Source organism: Mesoplodon densirostris, chromosome 16 (genome assembly GCF_025265405.1).
Source record: "Mesoplodon densirostris isolate mMesDen1 chromosome 16, mMesDen1 primary haplotype, whole genome shotgun sequence".
Lineage (NCBI taxonomy): Eukaryota > Metazoa > Chordata > Mammalia > Artiodactyla > Ziphiidae > Mesoplodon > Mesoplodon densirostris.
In genome coordinates, this window is record NC_082676.1 from 34,759,084 (window position 1) to 34,780,369 (window position 21,286).

The following is a 21,286-nucleotide window of genomic DNA, read 5'->3' on the forward strand; positions in this document are numbered from 1 at the left end:
TCCGCTTTCACTATCACTGTGCCTTCCATCTCCTGGGTAACTCGGGGAGACAAATCTGTAGCATTCCTTGATTCAGTAGTCATTGTTCAGGTTCAAAGAACTGGCTCACTTGATCCAAACAGGGTCTGTCTGCAGGACTTTCCTTTTTGTCCTAGATGTTTTATGAGATCAGTTTTTGCTGTCCTGCAGAGTAGAAAAATTTAATAGCAGTATTAAAAGGTTAACACAGTGTTGCTATGCTGCTTACACCTCATCCATGAAGACAAGTCACTAAATCCAATGATGTGACATAGTAAATGCTGAGTAACTGCCATTCATGTTAGCTGTGTACCAGGCAGATTCGGTACATTACATACACAGCTCATTTAAGTCTCATGGAAACCTAATGAAGTACACAATTATTATTCCTGTTTTAAAAGCTGAGAAAGATTAAATAATGTGTCTAACAACATAGTGTAGTGGATCCAGTACTCAAGCCCAAGTCTGAAGTCCAGGGTCCTAACTATGCTGCTACACTGCCATCTAGATACTCTTAAAAAGTGATCACCAAAGTACGGTGTACAAGACCATCCATTGGGGCACAAGGGAAAACAATTAAAACTTGTATTTATTTTTTAAAAACACTGAAACCCATTTAAGCTTTCCTGATAGCCGTCTTATAGCATTTATATTCTGTCATCATTTGTGTTGCCGTTCTTATTTTCATCTTCCAACTATTTTCTTTGCTCATTTCCCTTCATTTTTAGTGATATATTGTCTGAAAATCTCAATCTTTCTCAGGTATTTTAAGATCAAGGAAAAGGAATCTTGGTTTTTGACATCTCATCAAAGATTTAAAGGTGGGGTATGGGGAATAACACATTCCTAGAGGCCTTCCCTACCACTGGCAGTATGACTCAAAATGAAGTGACTCCAAGGGAGTGAAACTCAAAGATACAGGGCTGAGGTCAGGACATGGACAGGCCCTTCTGGAGTGTTTTCCTGCTCATGTTCTAGGCAAGTAGCAGTAGAAAGACTGGGTTTTATTTTGCATTTCTGGAATGATTCCAGCACTCAATCATCACTTGACTCAGCTCACTAGCTGTCTCCAGTTTGGTATGCAATATTTTGATAGTTTTTACCCTGAAATTTAATTTTTAATGCTTTCATGCCTTATTTCAACTAGACTACTCCTCAAGAATAAAGACTGTCTTCTACTTTGTGGCCCTTAAGTCACATGACATAGTTCCTTGCAACCAGGAGATATTTTAAAAAACATTTGTTTGAATGAATGCAATGTTAACATTTTTTGCCCATTTGGAGAAAGTTCAACAAATTCATTATAGGCCTGGTATTTCAATACTTGGAAGGGCATGTCATTTAGAAATTAAGAGATGCTACTCTATTGCAACTGTCAGGTTACTTATGAAACATGAGTAAGAATGGGAGGAATACTATAGCAGCACAGGTTTAAAATACATAAGTAAATAATGTGTCCATGGGTAAGTTACCTACGTCTCCCATTACACTATGTAACCAACTATTTCTCCAGCAAATAGTAAGGTTTCATTGATCTGCTTACAAGGTATTCTCCACAACTTATTTATTGATTGCAAATGATCTGTGTAGCACAGTCCTGTATAAGTGTTTTCTTTGGTCCTCTGCCACTTAACAGCCTCTCTCAATAATGACAGCGTCTTTGTGTATACTGGTGGCACTTCAGGAAATGGAGATGGGGCATTAAGTTTGGCTTAGCTGCATTTTTCAGTTAATTTCCCTCTATCAATGAATGTCCAAGTTGGAAGGGCCCTCTGAGATATGCAGTCTAGTTTACTTTACTTAGGATAGATTTGAGACTTAGTGTTTTGTCTAAGAGCATCCTGCTAATCAGTGGCAGACAGGGTGCCAGTGACCAGTGGGCAAGTGGCCCAGCGATCTGCTCTTGCCGCTGCACCACGGCAGATGCCCCTCACTACTCAGCCCTCTGAGTCAAGCACAGTTGGCTCCCACAACTGAAAAATTCACCTGGTGTCTCAAATTACTCCTGTAAAAAAGCTTTCAGGAAGCTCGGAAACTGAAAGGAAGAGGGTGAAGTGCATGTAACCTTTTCCTCCTGCATTCAACTCACTTTATTCACTAAGCTTCAAACATTCTTTAATCACTGCCATTAATGGTGGTAAATTTGGGGGTGAGCAGATGATCTGCAAACACTTTTGAGTCTTAAACTTCTTCACTAAAAAAAAGCAAAAACAAAACCGTGGAGCTTGGTAGCCTCTAGGGTCTTTCTCATTTTACACCGAGGTCCCTAGGAACCCAGGAGACAATCTTTCACCAGAAGGAAAGCAAAGGGGGACGATCGGGGAGCACAGAAATGAGACTAGGGTCATTTGGGGTGAAAACCGAGGACGAGGCGTTGTAGGTGGGGCACGCAGGATGCCTCCTCTCGGTCCCAGAGGTATCTCATCCCAGTCCAGAAACCAGGGATCCAAGGCTGTATCAGCAGGGAGACGGCGCTTCCTACGGCCAAGGCTGGGACGAAGGACAGGGACAGGGACCCTCCACCCCGTCTGGGGACGGTCGTGGTGAAGGGGATCGCGGAACACGGCTGTACACATCCACCTGCGTCCCCGCCCGTCCTCCCCAGCTGGACCCCCGTCTCACCGTGAACCCCGGAGAAGCCTGGGGTGCTGGGATAGAAAAGGGAGGTGACTCTGGGGACCAAAGGGCAGTGGACTTGGACCCAGGCCCTCCGCTCGCCAGAGCCCAGAGTGTCACAAAAGCGGGAAGTGCGTCAACATCCGCTTTCCGGGCCTGCGCTGCGCTTTTGGTGTGTGTGTTGGGTGGTGGGGGGGTTGGTCCTCTCTAGGAAAGCGGGAGGTCTTTGGTTCTTGTTCCCCAATTCGTGGGTCGGGCTTTGGGGATGTCTTAGCTCCCCTTTTCCCGTCCGGGAAAACGGGGGTTAAGTTTCCCTCAGTACGCTCCTGCTCAGATACTTATACAATTCTCCTACTTTTTCTTATTGATGGCAGTAATCGTAATAATTCTAGTTATTATCAAACAATAAGGTGATTGTGTGTATGTGGCAGAGGAACTGAAACAAAAATGTAGACAGTAGAGCAAAGTGAAGTCAAGGATGGATGGTTTCACGAAACCAAAGTGGTTGCTTCTCCGGGGACCCTGATTGCGTATTACCACTTGAACGGACCTGGGGAGGAAAAATGTTGCCTGCCATACCAGTAAACTGCGGCCTTCAAGCCAGCAGTCACTGCAGTCGCCCCCAACTGTGTACCCTGAGGGGATTCAGTATGGAGAAGAGCAGGGTACTGGCCCCAGACAGCTGAGATGCATGTCAAAGGAATGATTTCAGTGAGCCCAGACTCTTGCATCTCCCCATATATAGAAAAGCTCTAAAATCATTAACTTGAAATGTCTGGTTTTCTTTAATTAAGAGTAATCTTTTGATGTTCTGGCTACGAGGTTTTTGCCGTAAAACTCCTACATATCCTGGCTTCTCCCTTATCTCTTCCAAGCAGCGCCTTAGAGCTGAGAGGCTGTCTTCCCAGCTTAAGTCCTCAATTTTGTCTGCCAAATAAAACATAATTCTCAACTTTTAGGTGGTGCTTTTTTTCTTTTTTTCAGTCGACAGTATTTTCAAATATTTGTCCAATAGGCAACAGGTATTCTTTCCAATACTAGATAGTTACAAGATTCTGAGTTTGGCTAATGTTTCCAGGGAGTTTTGAGTGTGATAGTAATGGAATTACTATAGTAATTCGAATTTGAGGCATTTTTGCTATCAAAATGTTATCACAGTAATTACAGCATTTGCTATTACTTCACTTTTTATAAAACAGTAACAGAGACCTTGAATGATTGTGACGTGGCTCCTAAGTTCCAAGACAAATTTGAGGGCAACAATGGAAAGCCCAAAAGGAACAGCCACCTACTACAGAGGCTAGCAATGACTAGGTGATATTCTGAATAATCTTCCAAGCCCTGAGTAATGTTCCATTCCCAGTGAGGTTTGACCTTGCTGTGGTTGCCATTGTTTTCTCCTTCTACTTCCCTGTGATTCTTCAGTAATCCACTTGAGTAGGTTTTTGCTCCTCTATCACTGGCTGGCTCCCTGACCTATGGTCCTCCTTGAAGACGTATTCCCAGAACTTCTGCCTCCAGATTCTTCCTCCTATTTCCTTCCAGTGTTGCAAGTCATCTCTAAGAGCCACTACATTGTCGTACATTGTGTTTTTCTTCTTTGTCTAAATCTGCCTTCTCCCCTATCCTCCCAACCCTGTTCATACTTTAAAGCACCTAAAGGATCCAGGAAGGTAGGTTGTTGAGTGCGGCCAGCTGGGTATGTTTTTGTACTTATGTATTGTGTGTCGAAGGGACTGTAGGAAGCCTTTGTAATAACTCCATTCTTTGCCTGCTGATATAATGGCACAAGGAACTGAAGTGACCTGGTGGCATTTTCAGTTTCCAGTTCAGTGGAACACTCCAGGTATCTCCTATAAGAAATGCTCTTCTTGAGAATCAGGATCATACCCAACAGACTCTAGACTGGAGAGACAGGAAGCACAAATGCCACACATAGGTTGCTGGTTATGATGGAAATAGGGGCCACTCCTGTTTTGACCCCTTGGTTCCTGTATCCATGTAGTCTTTCTATTGGAGACACAATACCATATATATGTTATTGGTTCAATGCATATACTGTATCTTGGAGGACAGCTCCCCAGCTTCACAAGGTGCTGTATCTTGTATCAGCAATTTAGCTGTCTTCAACGTGCCATTCCACAGTTCCATCATGCTAGTTGTTTCTGGCTGATGAGTAAACACTGTGAATTCTGTGGTTACAAGCTCATTGTCACACCTCCTTGACTATAAAATGGGTTCCTTGATTTAAGGTATATACAGCGGATAAGGCATCCTACAAGCCCTCAGATGATGGTGCAGATGGAGGCAAAGCAGTCAGGGAAAACAAACCCATGTTCAGAGCATGTATCGATTCTGGTGTGATAGTTCCCTTTTTTTGTATCTATCCATGCCTAGTGCAATGGTGGGCATGTGGGAAAGAGTAGTGAAGTGTTCAATCCCTTGGGAATAGTGGCTCCTACATTTTCTTTAAAGCAATATAGTATAAGTTAAAAATCATAAGTTTTGTGAGTTCGTTGTTTCCACCTGCATCATCTGAATAACGGTTGAAAGAAAATTGTGCTCAAGAGCAAAACAGTAGCTACTGTTTCTTACCATCCTTTGTTAGGGATTGTTGCCTATTGGTGGGACATGGACTCTTAAATGGGTGCCTCCTGAGGACCTCTTGCTGGAGAAAACTGCCCGAGTCAGGCAAAACTTAGACACAAATGCACCACTATCATAGTTTGTTCACCTCTGCTGTAGAAATGCAACACTCTGCTGAGAGGTACAACCTTTGGGGAAATGGCAACTCAGGAAAGAACCTCAAACTTATAGCTATCCTAGAACATTAGAAGAGCTTGAAATGGTGCCCAATTCTTGAGCTTGTTTTACAGAACAGCAGCTAAAGGAACAACTTGTTTAAAAAACCCTCTGCCTTCACTGAACAAGCTCGCTTAAATTATTTTTTTCAAGTTACATACTCTCCAAGTTTCCTGTAGCCTAGATAATATACCACGAGATTCCTCAACTACCCCTATAGATAGCACCTCTGACATATGAGTGGCTATAGTAACAGGGACTAAAGATGTTTTTCAGAAACTTGGAGTCAGCTCTTGTCCAGTTCAAGCTGGCTAAGACTGGTTGGCACCACTGATCCTAAAACTCGGCCTGTGCAGGTGTCTGACGAATGAATTTTGACATCAGAGGGCCAAAAACTCGAAGCTCAGATCATGCTAAGGGCCTGCATTTTTGAACATGCATCTCATTAAGAAGCCTGTAACTCAGATATGCCTTTGCAGAACACTGATTACCTCACCTTTCCCCAGCCTCCTATCACCCTACCCCACACCTAAAGCCAACCTTCTTCTTTATCCAATAAAAATCTCAAGCCCCTCACCTTCAGGGAGGTGGATCTGAGATTTGTTCTCCTATCTCCTCACTTGGCTTCCGTGTTAATAAACTCTCTGCTGCAAACCTCAGTCTCTCAGTGTTTGGCTTGCTGCCCATTGGGCAAACGAACCTGGTTCATAACAAGTTGTTAATGACAAGCAGGAAGTAATGTGTCATCTGTTGTCCCAGGGATTGCAACAGGAACAATGGACATCACCAGGAGGTATAGTTGTTCAACACACAAAAAACTTTCTAACTGGAGCTGTCCAACAGCAACTGACCAAGCAGTGCATTTTTTTTTTTTTTAAGCAGTGCATTTCCTATTCGTGATGCTGACTCCATTGTGACAGAGATACTATAGACTAGAGAGATTGTGTCATAGTAGGAAGTTGCTGTAGATCCTTGAGATACTCAAGGAAAGGGAAGGCAAATCAGAATCTCCCAGAGGCTCATGTAGTTTGAAAAAGCATGGAGAATGTTGCACTTGATTTTTTATATTTAACTGTAAATGTCAAATATCATTAAAGGGTAATATCTGATTTGTGAGCTTAAACAAAGGAGTAGTAGCTAAAGTCCCTTCCAAATCACTGTTTTGATTCTTTAGTCGACTTGCCAGTCCCTGTCGGACCTAGTCCCACCACAGGACGTCACATTCTCTAAGGATGCAGGAGGTCCTAATGCCCTAGGGGCTTCTGTGCTAACCCTGGGCCTGCCTGTCCACGTGCACCGTGCTTTATCCATCCCTCCTTCTGCAGAGTCCCGTCTTTCCACCAGGAACACAGCTCTTTTCCAGTCTCTCTTCCACTCCAACTTGCTCAATGCCCCCACCTTCCCCCAAGAACCGTATTGTTTCGATCCTATGATTTTCTGAGGTTCTCATATAACCGAAGCGCCTTCAACCCTGGCTGTAATCAGCGTATTTGTACCCCTGTGCTAGTTCCCGAACGGCTGACTCATGGAGGTTGGACCACTAGGTTGGACATTTCTTCCTCATCCCCGACACACACCGCCGCGGAAGAGCCACCACCCCGCGGGGAGTCTCGAAGGTTGGCTGCAGCCAGGGAATGGAGAGCGGGGCCGCCTTCCCAAGTCCGGGGCTGTCGCGGTCACTAGCGATGTACGGGCTACAGAGCGGCCAGCGGGGGTTAGCAGGGAGGGTGAGATCGGCAGAAGGACGTGGATGGATATGCCCCGCAAACGAGCCTTAGCGACTGCCACCCGCTCACACCCGGGGCCCTCATCCGGGGCCCGCCCTGCCCCCAGCCATCGGACTCCGCCTCCGGAAGTACCACAGAGAAGCGCCGGCCTCCGAGCAGCCTAGAGCGGCCCCCGAAAGGCTGTGGTGGCATCGTGAGCCAGGGTGTCCGCGACCGGACGGCCGCCTGGCCCGCCCCTCCGCTTGGTGAGTCCCCGGAAGGCGTTCTGGGGTCGCAGTGGGTCGGCCCCTTGTTTAGCCTCCCGGGGAGGAGGAATCTCCCGTCCCCGGCTGACTGCGGTTCCCGTCCCAGGAGCGCGCGGGGCCGGAGTGCAAGGGCCCGTTTCTCTTCAGTCAGGGTTCGCCCCGACACCCCGCGGACAGAGGGCCCCGCCGTCAGGACCCGGTGACCGTGCCCTGCTGTGAGCTGGGTTTCTGGGGCCCTCTTCGCCCTTTTGGGACCGTGTCTTGACCTAGCAGGGAAGTGGGAGGAGGGCAGCGCCGGGCGAGGCCTTCTGAGGGCCGGGCGCGAGGGCCCTTTCTGAGGGTGTGGAAAGGGGACGGAGCGCTGCCGCGTCCTTGGGTGTGAAGGACAACCAGTCAGACCTGTTAGAGTCGCAGCCCTTCCCTGGCTTACTGTCAGGATTTTGGGAAAGGCCTTCTCACCTAGTCTGAGTTGTCGAAGGGTCTGACCCCGCAGAGTGGAATTTGGTTATCGGTTAAGGCCATTCAGTAATACAGAGTGGGCTGACAGAGTGTTTACCAAAAAATTCTTAGGGGCCTGCTTTAAAAAAATTACGAGTAATCGGAACTAGTATATTTCTCTGGGCGCATACCTGAACCTTGAAAGACGTTTGTAAATGTCAAGCATTTTCAATTTACACAGAAAATTTTAGGCTATTAAATCGTGTTTCCTTGATTAAAATATTCCACAAATTCTGGATTAGTGGAGTTCAAATAAACTGCATACTTGGACCATATGATTTGGTTCTTAAATATCTGAAAGTGAATAATGTCCATTTTTCTTCCTGCTGTTTATTTTAGGTGGTTAACCATCATTAACTATTTTCATTGTGTCTACAGTGTGCAAGATACTTTGCTAAGTCCTGAGAATGTAAAATGATGGGTTGTTTTAACTTGTTACAATAATTTCTCCTAATCTCACCCCGCAGTGATGGTCATTGTCCTCCAGAACAGGGATGGAGGAAATATCGGCCCAGGAAGCAGCAGGATCTCCAAGGGTCCAGTTTCAGCCTTTGGAGACCCACTCTGAGGGTCTATCCCCAGAGCCTCAGTTCGTGCAGGACACCGACATGGAACAGGGACTCACTGGGGGTAAGGCAGAGAGAGCACTTCCATCCAGGAGAATGGGAGTGCAGAGGGGCTCCTGGCCCTGGTATGAGAGAGGCCAGGGATTTCAATGAGAGATTGGTCCCTAGAGGGAGGTCTTGAAGGGAGGCACAGACGTGACTCAGTTCAGTCCTGATCTGGGTCCCTCTGTTGAGGTCAGCCTGTCCTTCTTTAATAGGCCGAGTGGTCTTCGCTTACTCTGCTCTGGCTGTTTTTCCTTCATGCAACTTTCACTTCATCCCAGTTACCACATTCAGAATAATTTCTAAGAAATGCTGCTTTTGCCACACCTCACTGCCCTTGCCTTGCTTTCACTTCCTCTTAGATTTAGGGCCTGTCCCTCCCCCTGTTTCCTTAACTTAGTTTCTTCCCTCCTTGACCTTTTGTGCTTTGCCAGCTGCCATTCTGTTGCAACTGCAGTGTTCCTGACTAATCTAATTTTGATCAAGAAAACAACCATCTAATTCTTTGGTTGAGCCCAATGTATACATATCACATATTGACCGTAAAATAACAATGTATACATATCACATATTGACCACAAAATAACATTTTTGTGTATCATATAGAGAGGTTGATCTGTCTTGTCCTGCCTTTGTCTTGTATGAAGTTTGTATGAGATTACTTCTGGCCGACTGCAGTGCCTGAAATAACTTGTGTGTCAGGAACACCAGCTGAGTGCCATGGTGCATAGCGTGCTGTGGAGCATTGTGAGAGTGTGGAAAGGATTATGAGGAAACAGATGACCACTCCTTATTCTTGAGGGCCTTACACACTGGTTGCAGAGACAGTGCCCAGTCTCAAAAGAAAGGCTTAATGAAGTTTACAGAACAGTGTCTGGGAGAGGGTCAGAAGTCTACTAAATAACTATGGCTCTGGATGAGTCACTGCAAATCTTTATGCTTTGCTTTGCCCATTTGCAAAACAGGTAACAGTGCTTACCCTTCTGTTAGAGGTAGGTCATGTCATGGGAATAATGTACAATATGAGATTTCATAATAAAATCCTGTATCACGGGTCTAAGCATGTGTAAGGAGGGCATGCAGGTGCTGAGAAGGTGCAAAACATGGTCAATACCTGAGAAACGTTCGTTGGTTTTGCTGTAATGTTGATGTGAGGAAGGGTCCCACTGACTCTCTCTTTTGTAAGGGAGCCCTGGGGAAGGGCTGCTCTCACTCTTGGCTCCTTTCTCCTCCCTCAGCTCCACCTGTCCCCCAGGTGCCTGCTCTTCCCCACGAGGGAAGCCCAGGAGACCAGGCAGCTGCGCTCCTGACAGCCAGGTACCAGGTGAGCTGAGGAACCCTCTGCTTTTCCTCAGGGACTATTGCTGCTGATTGAGTGTGGTCCTATCCTCATCCCATCCATAAACCTTGCCTGAATTTTTTTTTTTTTAATAGCAGACCCCAGGTTGGGTGCTGATCATCTTCAGAGACCTGGACTTCACAGAAACCACCTTTCCATCTCCCCAATATCACCAGCAAACACTTCCTTTATCCTTGGTGCTGTCATGGGCGCTTATTAGATGTTAAAGGGTTGTGGAACCTATTCCCTAGATTCTACTCTGTTCTCCCTCCTTTCCAACATAAATGCACCCTGCAGACCCTCTGTATCATCTCCTTCATTCTCTGGCCATGATGCTGTGGTGGCCTCCTTCCCCAGAGCAGCCAGGCTGTGTTATTTCAGGAGTTTGTGACATTCGAGGATGTGGCTGTGCACCTTACTCGAGAGGAATGGGGATGCCTGGACCCTGTTCAGAGGGCTCTCTACAGAGAAGTGATGTTAGAGAATTATGGGAACCTGGTCTCACTGGGTAAGGATTGCCTTTCTTATTATTCAGTTTACCGCTTAGGATTTCTTTACTTCCTTGTTTTTGAGTAGATGTGAGGTCTCTGAGTGTGGCTCAGATCCCCGGTCGTAGAACCTCCGATTCCGCCTTCTTTAAGGCCGTCTCCTCTGGGAGTGGGTTTCCTTTGGGGGTTTCAGGAGGAGACATTCTACTCCTTAACCTCGGTTAATGTTTCTTGCTTTTGTGGGGCATCTGTTCCCTGTTAAAAAAGGGAAACTTGCTGGTGCTTTGCAAGTTCTCACTTTGCCTATCTTTTCCTTTTTTGTGAGAGAGACTCTAGGGCCTCCCAACCCACAACCAGACACTTTCCTTCCTGGTAATTCAGTGCCCCTGTATCAGAGTTTCCCATTTTTCTCAGAAGAAGAAATGCTTTTTTTTTTTTTTTTTAAGATAGGCTAACGTCTTTGTTGAATAATCCCTCACCTCTTAAGATCCCTAAATTCATCTGCAAGTAGGCAGAATTTGAGAGACTTGATTTCAAGGCATGACTCACTGCGAGTACATTTCAGTGAGTCACCCAGAAGGTAATCCTGTGTAACCTCACAGAAGTCTCAGACTTAGATGGAGTCTCTCCTTTGTCATTTGGATCGTGCAGTTGGCAGCTGAGATTAGACGACCTGTGGTGCTGTAGAGAAGGATTGGTGGGAGTTGTCGGCGTCCCCCCTCGGTGTGAGCATTGCTCCTCTTTCTTTTTTTGCCTGTCTCTGCTGCTCTTTTCTTTGTTATGTATGTATGTACTTAATCATACTTTTTCTTTTCTCTTTCTCTCTCTCTCTCTCATTTTTTTTTTTTAAACTCTTTTTTGCTTTGCCTGTGCTGGTGGCATCCAGGGTGTTGTTTTGTCTCCTTGATTACACTCAGGATTAAAGAGGTCTTCTTACCTGTGGGGAGGCAGCCTGCCCACTGGGAAGGTTTTTAGTGTGTTTTCCATTCCTGGCTCTTTGATCTTCGTAGGCATACTTCTCCGCCTTCCCACCACCCGGATTCATAGTGTGAATTCCTGCCCGGCCCTGAGTCATACCCAGGCAAGTGCTTTCTCTGGAGAAACACTTGCAGTCCTTTCAGCAGGAATCTCCAAGAGATGGCCCAGGTATCGGCTTCCCATCGATAGTGCTCGTCCCCGCTCGGAAACTCCTTTTCCACGATTATGAGATATTACACTTGATTGATGGAGTAGATGCCTCTCAGGATGCCACCACTATGTAAAATTGCAGCTCCTCAGATGACCTTTATAAATTTCAAAGGGCCAAGGAAGCCCTCTGTTGCAACCAGAATTTTGAACCCTGAATTCTGAGTTCAATCAGAAGCCATGGTTGGTGGTCATCGACTTGTGTTCTCAGAAACCACAAAGTTCGACTCCAGCTCTTCGGTTATGATCTTTTCGTGTTATTTTAGACTGTGGAACATACACTGTGTGCCCCTCCTTTTCTGTAGTGAACATGACCTGCCCCTTCTGTTGCCTAAATCTCCTGAGACCCCTGGGCCTTTCTAATGTTCTAGTCTTTTGCTTCTTTTAAATCCCTGTGGCCCCCTCCAGGGTCCTGCCTTTGTCCCGTTTATTCTTTGTGGAGCTGTACAGATTGATGCGTTTATATGATCTTTCCTGATAAGTGTTCCTTAGCTTTTCCTCGATGGCGCGGAAAGGCTGTCTTTCCCTCAGGCTGTCAAATTGAATGTATATTCAACAACTTGTAAATTGTAAAGTGATATGTAATTGTAAATTACTGTTAATATCTAATAATTACATAATTTGCAACAGTTAACCTGTCTACTTTTTGGAGTAAAGAAACTTCTTAGTAGTTCAATCAGCCTAACAGCACAGCATACTATTATACTGAATTTTATCCCATTTCCTCTGTTATCTCTGCACATACACAGGACACGTATGCACACTCACACATGCTGGGCACAGTTACGTAAAAGAAGCCCTCCTACTCAACTTGTTTTTGTGACCAAGTCAGCAGCCTCTCCTTAGTAATTATTTTTTACAATCTTTAGGAAGTAATTTTCATATTTGGGGGTTCAGCAAACTCCACCTGAAATTTAAGTTTATACACTTAGTTAACTTAGCTTAATGTTTGGTGTTGTAAAATAAGGACTTTATAATTCAGTCTCTGATTTAGCAGCCCAGTTTTCCAGTTCATACCTTTTTCCCATGATAGTAGCTCTGAGTTGTATTTGTCACAGATATCAGAACTTTGGTCTTTTGGTTAAGTGCTTCCACTACACAGTAATAAATATACAGAGTATGAACAGAGTAAAAGAATAAAAAAATAGGTAAAAATTTTCATTACCAAATCTAAAAAGAAACATATACGGTTGCCAGTGAGTGAATTACTGGCTTGGGGGTCATACCCAAAGGGAAGTTATCTGTGACTTAGTGCTGGAGATTAATAAGACTGGGAAAAAAGCTTGGATTACACTTCACATGGGGCAGTGTGGCAGGTGCCCTGTTAGGTGACAGCATTAGAAAGCTGCTTCCCAGAACTCTACTGGATGGTGAGTGAGCTGATAAATCAGGAATGTTTGGCACATACCCCTTGCTTTTTGAAGTTGATGTCGTGGGGGCAAAAATGATATTGTATAGAATGTCTTTCACTACCACGGTTGTTCACTACTGAGCAACCAGTATGTTACTAAGTACCTAACATATATCTCATTTAATCCTTACCATAACCCTGTGAGCAGGTATTATTCTGTTTTATACCCGAGGCTAAGAGGAGTTAAGTGATCCATCCAGGGTCAAAGCTAGGCTATGGACTCAGATCTGACTCTGAAGCCCACAGTTTTTCACTGTTTTGAGCCTTAGGACAGTTAGTCCAACCACATATAGTGTTTTTTTATATTTTTATGGCTCTGTACTATGATGGTAATTTAAAATGGCCACAATAAATTGGACAGACAGGCATGAGGTTATACAGTTTGGGAGCAGAAAGGGCATGTATTCAAGAAAAAGTAAAATGGTTAGAGGGTACATTCCATTGTAATAGGTATCTACACAGGAACAATATTGCTAAGGAGAGATTTTATTTGTGTGTTTATTAAGGACCAGGAAGAAAAGCATGACACTTTCGGATGACTAAAATCTTGGCACGGCACTAGTATAGGCAACAAACAATGAGGTAAATTTTAAATGTTATTTTTAAAGATCAGATTAAGTTAAAAGTAAATCTAGTTAGAAAACTATCAAGGTTTCAATTTTAAAAATCAAAATGTTTTAATAAATTAATTTTAGATAGGAAAAATTTCAAATTTCGATAGGAAAAATGCATATTTTGAAAGCATAGATTTTTGACTTAAATCTACGAAAAAGACATTCAGGCCAGTGGTGAGGAAACCTGTTTTAATGCTTTCTGTGACCCTTAGTATAGATTGGAAAGAATGTTAACTGTGGGTTCCATTTACCATCTGTGACTGAGCAGATTGTTTAAACCGATTATAATGACGTTTTCGTCTATAAAACAAAAAATAATGTCTGCTTCCTGGGTTGTGTCAAGGCTTAAATCAGGTTATGTGCGTAAGCACCTGGCTTGTGCTGGTTACTTACATGTTCTTTCCGAAGGGGCAGCAAGTGGTGGGAGCTATGGACCAGATTTCTTAATACAGACAAAGATTTCAGGAGAGTGTTCAAATTGTTTGTTCATAATGGAATTTTCTCAGATTGAATGTTGCTCAGGCTGTGCCTATTACGAAGAGATTTTCATTCCTTTGACACTAAATGTTCTCTCAGGTCCCTTTTAATTAAACGTCATGATTCTAAATCTGTTGGATCCTGGCTCTCCGTGTATTGTTCTAATTACTGTTTCTCTGTTCTTTTTATTATTTTCACCTTTTGTTCCATTGTCACTATGTTGGTCTTCTGTTCTCTTTCTGTACATATTTAGAGGAAGGGATGGATTTCATTCACAATCATTATTTTTTACTAGTAGATTATTTAAAAGCCGGTTTCTGAAATAAGACTATCTGTTTGAGCCCCAGCTTCACCAGTTATCATGACCTTGGGCAACGTTCTTAACCTCTATGAATCTTAGTTTTCCCATTTGTAAAATTGATACAGTAATAATTCCTATCTCATGAAGGTATGGTGAGTATTAAGTGAGTGAAAGCTTATAAAGCTCTTGGTGTGGTACTTTGCACCTACCAAATGCTTAGTGAATCTTAGCTTAATATTTTGATAATACAAGTGACTTTAAGTCTGTATCTTGAATCCCGTTCTCTCTTCTAAACTGCAGTCTTGTATCTCTAACTGCCTGCTAGGCATTCTTTCTATACCTTCCTATGTTACCTTAAACGTGTCTAAAATCAAACCCCTAATCCAACAAGAAGATGATCTTTTTTGTTGTGTGTAAGTGATTTAAGTGTAGATTATAGAGTAAATAACCAAAATTAATTTCAATTTTCAAATACTTAGAAACACCTTAATAAATATCTGTCAAAAGTTGCACATTATGTTATCAGAATTCTGAGCAGAGTAGTTGCTGTGTCATGCCATACTAACTTTTTTTAAACTTGCAAAACTATTTCATTTGACATGGAGGACCTTAACTACAATGTGTCCAAAAAGAGAATTGACTCTATTTATGCACAACAGGAATTCAGAAACACAGTAAATGCCTTTTTTATATCTGTTCTGATCTCCCTGCTCTTAAGCTGTCATGTGGAATCCCATAGGACAACTATTGGTTTATCATACTTTTAAAAAGGCCCAGAGCCCTTTTTAAAACATTGATAATCTGTTGACACATAGGCACAAAATTGGCACTCAATGAGTAGCTCTTAAATAAATGAATGAAAAGTGCAAGATACAAGGTACATGGTCCCTGCTATCAAAGAGTTTATAAATCAGGTAGGGATGATAATACCTGAAAACAATTTTTAAAAATCTGTAAACTTCATTATATAGAGACATGTCAGGATAAGCGGAACACGTAATACAGTTTGTAGACATTCAGTAAGTGGAGAGAAAGGCTTTTGGAGATGAGGGGCTTGAGCTAGACCTTGTATGTGTGCTACTAGAAGCTTTATGGGCTGAATACGTGTAAAAACTGCCCCTTTGATACTGTAATAGTTCTGCCCCGCCTCAGAAGCAGACTGCCTCTTGCTTTTGCTTTAAAAGAGATGAGATCCTAGCAGTCCATTATGCAAGCCAGAGAAAGACCAATTTGTGTGAAAATGCACTTTTATTGCATCTTCCTCACTGTATCATATTACACTAAGTTGTTTATATCTGTCTCTGCAGTTAGAGTGTAAGGTCCTTGAGGGGATGGACCTCATCTGCTTGGGCTCTTTATCTCCTACATACTTTGCATATAGGAGGCACTCCATAAATGTTTGTTGAATAAACAAGAGTATAAGCTCCTAAGGGGTAAGGATGTGTCATATTATTATTTGTTTCCTCATGTGCCCTGAAATGAATTGTTTCTTGAGATTGGTCCTTGGAATATTTTTTCAGCCTTCACTGATTGTGTTGCTACAGCTTAGCTCACCACACAACAGGTGCTTGAGAATTCACCTTTCTCCAGACCAGCAGAGTTATATTTTGATGACCTCCATTTTGACCAGGTCTAATACTTGTAGGCCAGATTTAATACAAAGAGTAACCTGTAGGCAACAGATGAGGAGTGATAATGATAATTTCTGTGAAGACAGGTACACACTCATGCCAAATTCCCTGAGTATGTGGAAATGAATACTTATGCTCCCAGAAGTCATCAACTTGCCCCTTAGCACACCTCTTTCTAGAGCACAAATATGAACTCCTTGTAGAAGGTCTTTGGCCTTCTCACTCTCCAGGCCTTCCTAATGTCTTCTAAGAATTTACTTTCTCTCTCCATTAGCCATTAAGTAAGAGAAAAAGTGGCTGGTGTAGTATCTGGGGATAAATTGCCACATCCCATTTCCTTCTCTGTGAGCAGGATTTCCAGTTTCCAAGCCTGATGGGATCTCCCAGCTGGAACAAGATCTACAGGTTTTTGATCTGGAAACTAAGAATAGAGAAGTCTTAAGAGATGACTGCTCAGGTGAGTAAGGCAGAATCAATCAGATGAATTAGTAGGGAAGTAAAGTCTAGTTGTTGAGCCAAGCTGTAGCTGCTTTGGCAGTCAATGAAGAGCTCTGTCTGTATCCCAGAGCTCTTTCCTTTTCCGTTCAGTTTTGATGAACTCTTACTTTGTCCCTTATCTGTAAGTTGTACTAGGTCCCTATTCAACTTGCTTATCTATAATTCTGTTGAACTAGTTCCCTGTTATCTCCATTGAAACACCTTAATTGATTATCTTCTTACTCTGCTGAACCTGCCCTCTATTTCTACCACACCTTGGACCACTTGGATCCTACCTCACTGCTCCTATTCATGCCCTTACCGCTGCTGTTGAGATTTTGTTCCTGTGTTTCAGAGTAAATAAGCTTCTCTTACCCTGGTAGATTGTAGATTATTTAGTTTTCTCTTCTCTAAGTTTTGTTTTTCTAAGCACAGGGTACAGATTACATTTGCATTTTCTATTTATATATTGAATCAGATGGAGAGACCAGAGAAGAAAACGAGCTGTTGATTCCTAAGCAGAAAATTCCAGAAGAAGTACATTCATACAAAGTGAGAGTAGGAAGACTCAAAAAGGATATTGCCCAAGTTCCTGAGACTAGAGAAGTGTATAAGACTGAGGACAGATTAGAAAGGCTTCAGGAAATCTTAAGGAAATTTCTCTTCCTGGAGAGAGAGTTTAGGCAAATAACAATCAGTAAGAAAACCTTCACCAGTGAGAAGAACAGTGAATGTAATGAACCTGAAAAAAGCTTCAGTCTGGACTCAACTCTTGATGCAGATCAGAGAGTTCTTAGAATACAGAATGTTGATGACATTGATAAGTATGATATGAGCCTCAACCAGAATTCAGCTGATAAACATGAACAAATAAATCTAACACAGGATTTTCAGAGTAATGAATATAAGGAAAGTTTAATGGAACTCTCCCACCTTAATAAATGTGAGAGCATTCCTGCCACTGAGAAATCCTATAAATGCGATGCATGTGAGAAAATCTTCCATCAGAGCTCAGCCCTTTCTAGACATCAGAGAATTCATACTAGAGAGAAACCCTACAAATGTAAAGAATGTGAAAAATCTTTCAGTCAGAGTTCAAGTCTTAGTCGACATAAAAGAATACACACTAGAGAAAAACCCTATAAATGTGAAGCGTCTGATAAATCCTGTGAGGCGTCTGACAAATCCTGTAGTCAGAGCTCAGACATAATTCAGCATAAGAGGATTCACACTAGAGCAAAATCTTATAAATGTAGCAATTGTGAAAGAGTCTTCAGCCGTAGTGTACACCTCACTCAACATCAGAGAGTTCACAGAGAGATGCCTTGTAAGTGTACTGTGTGTGGCAGTGACTTCTGTCATACCTCACACTTAGCTGAACATCAGAAGGTCCGTTGTGAAGAGAAGTCCTATGAATACAACGAATGTGGGTTGACCTTTATTAAGCATCAAGGAATTCGTCTCAGAGAAAAGCCCTATACATGTAATGAATGTGGAAAAGACTTCAGATTGAATTCCCATCTTATTCAGCATCAAAGAATTCACACAGGAGAGAAACCACATGAATGTAATGAATGTGGAAAAGCTTTCAGTCAAACCTCATGCCTTATTCAGCATCACAAAATTCATAGGAAAGAGAAATCCTATGAGTGTAATGATTATCAGGATAATTTCAACCATAGCTCAGACCTTGTCCTGCAACAGGAAGTCCTCACCCGAGAAAAAGCCTTTGATTGTGATGCATGGGAAAAGAACCTCAGTCAGAGAGCACACCTTGTGCACCATCAAGGAATTCATACCAAAGAGAAACCTTACGAATGTAATGAAAGTGGGGAGACATTTAGTCAAGTTCAGGCCTCATTCAGCATCTGAGAGTTCACACCAGGGAGAAATCATGTGTGTCCTGAATGTGGTGAAGGATTCGGTCCCACCTCAACCTTTATTCATCTTTGGGGAATTCACACCAGAGAGAAACGTGAATGTGACAAACGTTGGAAAGCTATTAGTCCGTGTAAAACTGTTGACACCTGCAAACCCATACCAATGAGAAAACCTACAAATACATTGAAGGTGGTAGATGCTTCATGCTATTGTCATACCTTAGTCACCATTGGAGAATTCATACTGGAATAAAATTCTATAAATGTGATGCATGTGAGAAAATCTTCCATCAGAGCTCAGCCCTTTCTAGACATCAGAGAATTCATACTAGAGAGAAACTCTGCATATGTAAAGAATGTGAAAAATCTTTCAGTCAGACTTCAAGTCTTAGTTGACATAAAAGAATATACACTAGAGAGAAACCCTATAAACGTGAAAAAGCCTTCAGTCAAAGAAACTACTTTGTGAGCATCAAATTCATTTCATGCCGAATACCTATGAATGTAATAAATGTGTATGTGTGGGAGGATTCAGCCATTTTCCAACCCTCATTCAGCAAAGAATTCATACCCAAGAGAAGTCATTTGGGTATATAGTAAATGACAAGTCTAGGAGTTCAAGTCTTTTTTCATCATCAGAATATCCACACCAGACCGGAATTTGATATAATGCAAGTGGAAACATTTAGCACCATATTTCAGGCTTTGTTCAACATCAAAATGAAGGGAAAATTATTATTTGCATATGAAATCGGTAATATATAGTCCCAGTCTTTTTCACTGCAGAAGAATCTAGTCAGAGGAGTGACTTGGTGAATGCAGTTCTGTTTTCTCGTGGCATTCTTTTATTTAATAGGTGTTATAAGTAGGTATGTATGCTTTACTTATGGAACTCATTTAAGCTATTTTAATTTTAATGTGGCTTATAAACATTTTTATTTTTCCTGAAGTTGGTTCTTATTGTTCACAGCTTCCCTAAGATACATTGATACACCAATGTTAAAACATGTCAACTTCTGGAATGTTTCTCATTTAGCTTTTTCTGCTGTTCTCAGTCAAAGTTCTCTCCAAAACAGACTCTTAGGCCTGCTGTTTTCTGAGGACCTTATTTCTTTCCAGCCATAACATTTGGATTCCTATTGATTTCTCCATTCTCTTAAGCACCTTCAATGATGGTTTCCTAGCTTTAAGCTTTACACCAGCAGGTATGCCACACCTACTTGCTTTTTTGGTGTCTTCTGTCCTAATGCAAAGTATCTTCCTTTAAAAGAAATGGATTTACACACCCTCTCCATCCATGAGTATGAAGGATTGTTTCCCCTGAGTTTGTGGCAGGCAGCTAAACATTTTCAAGTGACACCCAAGTTCTTAGCTGTGTTAGCATTCACATCCTTCTAAAAGAGATGAAAAAGACCTTAGGAAGCCAACAAGACTAGTGGTAGCCTAGCTATATTCAGCGCCTATTCTGCATGTCTAAGTTCAGAATTATTTTATATATGTCCATTGAAGGCCAGCAGAATGCTCACGTCTGCTTTTGATAGGGCAAAACGTAAAGAACATATACTGAGAAATCAGAGATCTTCGTAAGAGAATGCTGCCTTCCATCAAAGGTATTGCTGTTCTTGTGTAATATCTTTAGAGAGAATATTTCAAGAATGGCAGATATGCCTGTAAAATTTAACCATTACTGTTTTTCATTACCTGTTTGGAATTGTTTACACATCATCATATTTTTTGTATTTTACTAGAGTCTACAGGCCATATAAAATAATTTTTTTTGATTGATGAAACTGAGCACAGATGTTGGCTCCAGAGTTCAGGGTCACTGTCATAACACCTAGCAAGAGTTCATGATTCTTTAGATGATGTCAAAGCATTCTATTGTATTTTTCCATCTTAAGCGTCAAAATATTTTGTGAATAAGACAAGTGTTATTTAAAATTCTAGTTGTTTCAGCGATTGAGGCTTTCATAATTCATATGTTAAAATATTCACTAGGGATCCTCAACAAATATATAAAAATTCATTGCTTACTCTGTAAGCCTCTTATGGCTAATAACCTCTAGGGTAGTTCTACCACAGTATTTTACCTCTTAGCCATCAGCAAGCATAGGATCTCATCAGGGCACGGTAGGGACCTAAATGAATTGATCTAAATGTAAAAGCATATGAAAAATGCATGTTTCATTTTCCTGTCTATGACCATATATACCCTACGGATAGAGACCATGGGTAATCACCTCCGGTGATTATGAAACAGGATTAAGTAATCTCTAAATAGCAGAAAATGTAAAAATCACGTGTATGCATTTGGTTTAGGAATGTGCTTTTGTACTTCCACTTGAATAAAGGTGTGTTTGGTACTCTGAGAATCTGTTTCAAAATCTGAAGTCCTCAGCCAGAAGCATTTGGGAATCTTAGAATCACCTTCCTGGCTGCAACTCAGTTCCTTCTAGAAACCTGCTTCACAGCAGAAATCACTCTCCTTCATACAGGTACAAAGCTTGCTCTTCCACAGACCTCTGGAATAAAGTCTGAATGTTTACAATTTAAAGGGTTATTCGGTTGGGATGCTGTTGGCACATAAAGTAAGGGTAAATAGTTTGAGGTTTCAGTAGAGCTAGGCAGAATGTGTTTTTTAAATAAAACATTTTAAAAAATGAGAAACCAAAATAATCCTTGAGGGCAAGTAACTTGTCTCTTTAAGCTTGCTGATATTTAATTGGTCCAGTATAGTTTGTGTTCTTTGTCTTTTTAGCCTTGAAGGCAGGGGAGGGAAGAGAAGAAATCTAATAGTTGGGACACCTAATTTTATCTATCTGTCCACCTACCTACGTACACATGTATGTATATATGCACATATTCAAACAGTCCTCACAACAACTCTGCAAGGGAACCAGCTCCGTTTTACAGAGGAACTGAGGTGTAGAGAGGTTGAAAAACCTGTAGGGTCACACAGTAAGCTCAAA

At 42.2% G+C, this 21,286-nt stretch overlaps 1 protein-coding gene across 6 annotated transcripts; it reads left to right on the forward strand.

Moving 5' to 3' along the window:
- Positions 1–7,322: 7,322 nt before the first annotated feature.
- ZNF655 (zinc finger protein 655) lies at positions 7,323–20,689 on the forward strand. 6 transcript variants are annotated; one of them, XM_060078677.1, is made up of 6 exons: positions 7,323–7,408; positions 8,374–8,536; positions 9,753–9,838; positions 10,235–10,361; positions 16,313–16,417; positions 16,916–20,689. In XM_060078677.1, the coding sequence occupies exons 2-6, from the start codon at positions 8,401–8,403 to the stop codon at positions 18,307–18,309; spliced, it is 1,848 nt and encodes a 615-aa protein (XP_059934660.1). In that variant the 5' UTR covers positions 7,323–7,408; positions 8,374–8,400; the 3' UTR covers positions 18,310–20,689. The 6 variants fall into 6 exon arrangements, with proteins under 6 accessions (XP_059934660.1, XP_059934664.1, XP_059934662.1 ...); XM_060078678.1 differs by lacking the exon at positions 7,323–7,408 and adding an exon at positions 7,429–7,623; XM_060078681.1 differs by lacking the exons at positions 16,313–16,417; positions 16,916–20,689 and adding an exon at positions 11,352–12,160.
- Positions 20,690–21,286: the final 597 nt, after the last annotated feature.

What these genes read in the sequence shown, in the direction of transcription:
- ZNF655 (XM_060078677.1), top strand. Translation starts at nt 8,401, where the DNA reads ATGGAGGAAATATCGGCCCAGGAAGCAGCAGGATCTCCAAGGGTCCAG. An exon ending in TCCTGACAGCCAGGTACCAG is followed by an intron (nt 9,839 to 10,234) that starts GTGAGCTGAGGA and finishes GTGTTATTTCAG; the next exon opens with GAGTTTGTGACATTCGAGGA. An exon ending in TGGGAACCTGGTCTCACTGG is followed by an intron (nt 10,362 to 16,312) that starts GTAAGGATTGCC and finishes CTCTGTGAGCAG; the next exon opens with GATTTCCAGTTTCCAAGCCT.